Source organism: Oncorhynchus gorbuscha, linkage group LG06 (genome assembly GCF_021184085.1).
Source record: "Oncorhynchus gorbuscha isolate QuinsamMale2020 ecotype Even-year linkage group LG06, OgorEven_v1.0, whole genome shotgun sequence".
In the NCBI taxonomy this organism is placed as follows: domain Eukaryota; kingdom Metazoa; phylum Chordata; class Actinopteri; order Salmoniformes; family Salmonidae; genus Oncorhynchus; species Oncorhynchus gorbuscha.
This window is the reverse complement of record NC_060178.1, coordinates 20,692,408-20,699,735: the sequence shown is the minus strand read 5'-3', so window position 1 is coordinate 20,699,735 and position 7,328 is coordinate 20,692,408. Positions and strand designations below refer to the sequence as shown.

The window sequence follows — 7,328 nt, the reverse complement described above, 5'->3', positions numbered from 1 at the left end:
CATCCTTGCCTCATGGTTGATCTAAAGGGTTTGTAGTTTCTACACGCAATGCTCTCCAACCCTGTTCCTGGAAAGCTACCCTACTGTTTCGCTCCAACCCCAGTTGTAACTGACCTGACTCAGCTTATCAACTGGCTAAATATTAGAATCAGGTGTGCTAGATTAGGGTTGGAGCAAAAACCTACAGAATGGTAGCTTTCCAGGAGCAGGGTTGGAGAACCCTGTATGACAAGATTTAAGGCGGAGCCTCTGACATTAGTTATAAAGCAGCCATTAGAATAACATAAGACCAGCTGGAGTTGGTCAGCTGGTCTCAACACATAAGACATGCTATAAGAAACATATAAGCTGATTAAAACATATATTTCCAATAGTGTGTGATGCGCTTAGAGTTTACATATATATTGCCCTTCAGTGTAAAAACATTTGGTTTTGTTTTATTAGGGGAAGTGAGGTTGATTTAAAGTCATTGACATTCCAAAGCTGTGTATCTTTTGTGGTAATTTATAGAAAGATATAATCTAACTAACTAGCTATTTTAGTCATATCTTTTTTTCTTAACGTCTTAATCACCAAAACGTAGACTTCAATATATGCCTCTTCGTCTCTCAACACATGCTCTCTCTCTGTCTCTCTCGCGCTCTCTCTGCAGCCAGACCTCCTCCCCTCCCCCCACATTCATGCTCTGTTAAAATCCTGTACTCTGTGATCCCATACTCTTTTCTTTCCGTCCTCTCTCAGTGGAGAAGACCAAGGAAGTTTAGTTTTATGGTTAAGGTTCAGCTTTTGTCAATAAATATTGTGTCCACAGTGAAAATAGCACGTAATCAATCAACATTATTTAGTGTCTAGAGAGTTTTCTCTGTTCATATCACCAGGTCAAGAAAAACTCAGGCCCAATAATAACATAGTTATCTATTATCTTTAAAAAATATATTATTCATTGATTGGCAAACATTTAGTAAAAACGGGATAGATAGGCTTATCAATGGTGTGAGCAGTTTTAAGGTGAGAATTGAGAGGGAAACAATTGATTAGGTAAGAAAATTGTCAAAAGAAAAATGGTTAAAGTCTAACGTTGTCATACTGTTAGACATGTGGTGTCTATCTGACCTTAAAAAAGAAAGACAAAATTATAATAATGTAGAACAGCCTATTACTCTGAGAAAGCATTGCAATACACCCACAATAATATCTGGTAAATATGTGTGTGACCAATACAATTTAATTTGATTAAAGGCTAGATCATAAGGTCTGACAACAATTTGGTGATGTCCACTCTGTTGATACTACGGTGCACATAGCCTATAAACCAATACAACTAGTATAGTGTGTGGTTGACATAGGCAATGAATGTTATTTATTTGACCATTTCACCCATCCGCTTAGAGTAGGCTGGGGCTACGCTTTCAAAATGTAGAGCGAGAAAAAAACGATAACCACAGCATTAAAATGATGTCAGAGTTTACACTGTAGCCCCCCTCACAGCCTTCATTATCACACAGCAAAAGCAAGCGTCAAGAAGAGGGAGGTTCCAAAATGTATTTCCGATCGGCTATTGGCTTCTGTGTCTGCTTGTCACTCATACCTGCTTTTCTATTGGCTATGCTCTTACGGATTTATCAATCCATCTCGGGAAACTGCTGTGTAATCACAGTGAACTTTCCTACAATAACCTTCCGCTGAAAGGCGTAGTCCTTTAGATCTCTTTTATTTTGAAGAGAACACCATGAACTGTTGACCAACGAACTAACATATGCGGTTGTTACATCAATGCAGATCGTTATATCTAATATTTTTTATTGTCCTATGAGCAAATAGGTTGTCTTTCTATAGGCGTTTGAAATCGGACACCGCTGGCGTTGGGGCCCTCATTTCATGCGTAGGGATACGTTGTTGCTTTTGACAATGTGGACGGAGGTGGTTAAGATGTCTACTAGAAGAATGAAATCATCTTAATTGTAACAACAAAAAGGAAGACGTGAGGTTAATAACTAGATATTGTTTGGATTCGGACTGGTTACATTGTACTAATGATATGATGTTGGTAGTGTAACAGAGCAAGGTTCAAGAGGAATAAGGAAGACATCTACAGCGATCCAATGTGTTTCACGCGCTGAGGTTGAAATTCTCTTGAAGTTTTATGTTTTTTCCCCCTGCGATACTCAGCCTTTCTTTTTACTGTTGGATGCCAGACATTTGAAGATTAAAGGTAAAAATGTTTCTGTTTCACACTCGCATGTAGTCGTTAAAATGCACGAATTCATTGTACCTAATGTAGGCCAATTGTAGAACGTATGACTCTACAATTATCAAAAGTTTTGGGAATGTGTGGTTGGAGCAGGGGGGGGGTGTAAGTTTTTGTCTGGTTTCTAGTAAGGTGGCGAGTTCAGCCATCAAGTGTGTGATGGTCTCCGCACCAACCGTGTAGTGAGGGAAATTAGTCCTTTGTTCACCATAAATATATTGTAAGGTTATTCTGAATATGACTAATTATGATGTGTTTGCCAGTCTCAATTTTCCAATAAAGAAGCCTGTTATGTGGTTATGACGAAAAACGAATTGACTGTAGCCTAAATAATGTTGAGGGGCATTATAAACTTGTGCTTTCATTTGTTCACCCTGCCATTTTAAAGGTGCATAACAAATGTAAAGCAAGTAACAAACCTTTCTATAACCAATAATACACAAAACCACCACCCCTTAATTTAATGAAAGTGGTTAAGCAGGCTAGACTTTATTTTATTTTATTGTACATTTGGCAGAAAATTCCACCATCTCTCTGAACGAACTCAAATGCAAACTAACCTTGAGTTATATTTTGTAATATTTCAAAAGAAGCAACATATTTATTGCATTATTTCAAGGTCTTTCGCAGTTATTCAGAGGCCACTTTTTTCAGTATCTTTCAGAATCCCTTTTCTTAAAGGTAATTCATTATTTTAAACTTTGTGTAGCTAGATATTCCACTACATTGAGCATTTTGGACCTGAATATCCTCCGGCTGAAAAGCATCCCTTTTCAGTATAGCTATATAGGACCTAGATGTGGCCTGTTATCATTGGAAACGGATAGCTGGCTGTTTAGAAGAGTTTATAATCTGGAATAAATATTTACGTTGTTTCAGTCTTGGAAACTACGCGGAACAATGTGGGGTCAAATGTATTGTAACGAACTATCGTTGGACTGAGCAGATTTGTTTTTATACATTTGATCATGATGTCCACACTGCTTGCTTCTATTTCTGTCGATGTTACATTCTGGTTGGCAACATTGACATTATATTCTGTTTCTAAGAAGCAACAGTTGAATATAATTTATTTAAACTCAAACATAAGCAATTTGTTATGATATTAACACAACTATCCAAAGCTCACATTCTACTTACTAGTTGGTGATTTGGCTTCAATTTGCTCGAATATTTTCCGAAGTACATTATCCCAATGGATTTTATTTTGCTGTTAGATCTCAAATATTTGAGGACTATTAGGTCCGTTTTATCGAACGTGTATATATTTATATTTAATCATTTTTAGAAAAACGTGTTCCCTTTAGAAATACATTCTATAGGCCTAGTTTTGCACTTGGAGGACTTCTTTCCTTGTCTCTCGCATGTGTACAAGGCAACCATAGACGTAATCTGTTGCAACCGAATATTGTTTGTATGGTCAGTAGCAAAATATGCAATTCTGCATTGTAAAATGTGTGTATCCACAAATTCCTTTTAACTATCAAGACATGCCCACAACATTTTGGAACAGTAAATGTTTTTATGGTTTATGTTTGGCAAGGTTTGTGTATCCTTGGCCTACCACCTTATCCGAAAGTCTGGCAAAGCAACATTAGGCTTATTTACGCTTGGGCCTAGTGTTATATTAGGGTATTAAATTTGTTTTATTCAAGGTTAGGTTATGTAGGCCTAACCTGACTTCACTTTCAATACAAAGGCCTATTCCTGATGGATCCTTTGCATGGTATATAGCCATTTGTATGGTCAAATTTGATCTCCTTTTGAATTTTTTTTTTACACAGGTATTCTCAGCCTTCAAAGAATATATTCACGTTTCAATATGCTGAAGCATCATTGGCTGAAACTCCAAACACATAAATTCCTTGATCCCACAGTGTGGTTTTGGCTCTAAGGAACTAGGCCCTATGTGTGACAAATAAGAAAGTAAGAATAGCTTTCATTTTGAAATGGATGTATTGTTACAAATCTGGTCTTTTACCTTTTACTTCAGAGAAGTTGCGTTTATTTTCTGGTTTAAGCCCCTATATTGTTGATTAAAGCAAATTGCACTATTAATGGATTACAAAGAATGTGGTAAAAGTACACCACCTGTTGGTGCCCTAGTGCTTCTTTCCAGTTGCACTGGCAGTGTTTTTGTGTGGCATGTACTGCTGCTGCTGAGCATCCAAGCTCTACCCTTTGTGCCTCAGGCGCACGTTGGAATGCAAAACACAGGGTAAATCCAGTATTCATGCTTATTTTTTATATATATTTTTTTCATTTGACAAGGTTCCTCTGCGCTGACATATGGTAATTTGGTAATGACATGTTTGCATACATCCATTAGCTCTGCCTTTCACCCCTATTACCCAGTGCAAACAATGGTCCCAATTATGTCTAATTGTAAACCTAATATACTTTACTTTCATATAGAATTGGATGATTGACGTGCGTGTGATTTGTTGTGGAAGCATCAGAAAGGAAGACATGTTCTCAGAAGTGTGATTACTCTTGCTAAAGGTTGGATAAGGGATACAAAAACTAAACAGGCTTACATGTTTCACATAGAACGTCTGATTCTCTTCTTTGCAGCCTGTGTAGTGAGCCTCACTATTAGTAGCTTATTTGGTCATGCCCAAAGGAGTTGATGACATTCTCTGGTTGTTCTTTAGGTTGTAGTTGTTCATATGTTATTATTACCAATTAATGAATGCACTGGCCAAACTTGTAACTCTGTTACAACAAAATAGTGTTTCCCATTTTTCCGGCCTATTGTTTGAGCAACCGTGTCCATATGCCAAAATAGCCTTGACTCCTCACCCACGTCTGACGACAACTATTACCATGAAAAAGTCAGAGGCGATCAGGCGGCAGTGTTAAGGTTCTAGGGCTTCTGGGAAATCATTTAGTAAGAGGGGAAGGATCTTTAACTATTAGTCTGGGTACTCAACTCTTTACTCATCTGTGTCCATAGATAGTGGTAGGTAAGGGTCAATGACGAGGCCGAAAAAGCAGTATGTTACCGTCTGTATGTTCACTCATTTTCACAAGTGATAGAACTCATGAATTCTTTAGTAATATCAGCCAGTAATATCTAGTGTGATATTTTTTTTCTCAGTCACATTCAATGTGTTTGTACTCTCTAGTCTGGTTCCATTAAAAGTCAGTCTATCCTATTTGCGAATCTCTCTCGTAGGGTTGTTAGAGACTGAGGGGCATGAACGAGCAGCCGCAGCAGAGAATGGCTGCAGTGGGAACACAAGACAAGGAACTCAACGACCTCCTGGATTTCAGTGCGGTAAGAGAGAGTGGTCTAGGGGTCTGGGGCCAGGTCATAAGGGCTGCTGGGCCTGGTGGACGGTAGGGTGGACGAGAGAGATGAATGGGGAGGGACGGGCCCGTTACATCGCTCACCTCATGCTTTTTTTTTATCCTTTAACTCCTGCATGGCAGAAGTAGCTTAATTTCCCCCCAGATGTCGTTTGGGGGGGCGGTCTGTTTTACCCCATCCCACATCAAAGTAAGGTCACCTGAATAAAACACAAGTCCAATGTGTTTATTCATTGGGTTTTAAATCAGTCTTTGAACATGAGAGAACATAATCTGCAGTAAGGTTGATTTATGGTTTGGGTTGACCTGAATGCTGAAGATTTATTTAGACTAGATGCATTTGATTCCTATGTTTGCAGTTATGTTTATATTTTGCTCCGAGTTTGGTTTATCTTATTTTGTGCTCAACCTTGCAATAGTTTGATTGCTGATAAGTTCCAGGACTTTTAAAGGGATGCTCCATACTCTTGAGTGGTTCTGGCACTCTCAAAGTATACACAGCTGAAAAACCTTACATCATATTCACCTCAATACATGCTGTGTGAAATGGGGTAGCCCTGTCATTTGTGTCTCTTGAATAGCAGGTCTTTATAAATGGTCAGATCAATGGGATTTTGGTTAGGATTTTTATCCACTTGCTGGCATCGGCCTGTTATTTTTTTCCCATTTCTCCCATATGATTTCTGTCTTGGGCTTTTGAGTTGACATTCATGGCAGTGTTTCTCTCTGAATAAATGTAATATCCTTAGTATTGTTATGGAAAATTACCTTATACGGGGGACATCCATGGATTCAAGACCAGGAATTCTAATTAAGGTAAACGCTTGTCATCAGACTTGATGTCCCACACTAATTGATATCTCTCCACTAACCACAGCTTACTAATGTGATCTGCCCATGTATTTGATTTCCTCCATTATTTTAGCCTTATGATGTGTAACATTGGGAAATTCCATTGGTTCTGTTTCCTCTGTCAGTTAATGGGCCACTAGTGTGTGGAGTATCAACTATCATGCCCTCAATCAAGACCTTGGTTTGCTATGCACATCATTTGTGTAGCCACCACTCAAATCATAAACGCGTCCATGGTTCCATAAGTAGTAGCTAGAGAAGGATTCTAAACCCACTAGAGACAAAGGTGTGTGTGTGTGTGCCGTGCTATGCCAGGATTGGCTGAAAATGCTGCAGTATGGCTGTCGCTGGCCCAGATGCCAAAGAGGCAGAAACATACAGTGGCTCATGAGATGGCATGTTAAACAAGCCACTGTAACCAGGGATCACTCTTATCTGTGTCCAGCCCACATTTCATATCACAGATGATCTAGTTTTACTGTATGTTCAATGAAGGTGTATTTATGAATTTATTTCCCACCTCTTCTAGATGTTTGCACCACCTGTGGCTAATGGGAAGAACAGACCGACGACACTCGCTAGCAGTCAGTTTGGTGGATCAGGTAAGATTCTATTCTGAATGCAAGATCCTGTCATCCTGAGCCTTGAATATCCTGCAGGGCCATACTTAAACTTTATTGTATGAAGCTTTAGTTTTTTTGATAGGGTCATTAAGTAATGGAGAATGGTTATGTAATGACAAAATATTTTGGTTGGAAGTACTAGGGCAGTGGTTAGTGCTTTGGTTCTATTGCACTATGCCTTCACCCATTCACTTGGTTATATAATTAAAGATGCTGTATATGGGGCGGCAGGTAGCCTATTGGTTAGAGCGTTGAACTAGTAACTGAAATGTTGCAAAATCAAATCCCCAAGC

At 38.8% G+C, this 7,328-nt stretch overlaps 1 protein-coding gene across 6 annotated transcripts in view; it reads left to right on the top strand.

Moving 5' to 3' along the window:
* The first annotated feature begins 1,710 nt into the window (after positions 1-1,710).
* Positions 1,711-7,328, top strand: part of LOC124037662 (transcription factor E2-alpha-like) — a 28,509-nt gene continuing 22,891 nt past the window's right edge. For 2 of the 6 annotated variants that reach the window (XM_046352602.1, XM_046352603.1), the window contains exons 1-3: positions 1,711-2,212; positions 5,427-5,528; positions 6,942-7,014. In XM_046352602.1, coding sequence (XP_046208558.1) covers positions 5,448-5,528; positions 6,942-7,014 — 154 coding nt within the window. In that variant the 5' untranslated portion in view covers positions 1,711-2,212; positions 5,427-5,447. The remainder of the gene's footprint in view (positions 2,213-5,426; positions 5,529-6,941; positions 7,015-7,328) is intronic. The other 4 variants (XM_046352605.1, XM_046352601.1, XM_046352604.1 and 1 more) reach the window with 3 other exon arrangements.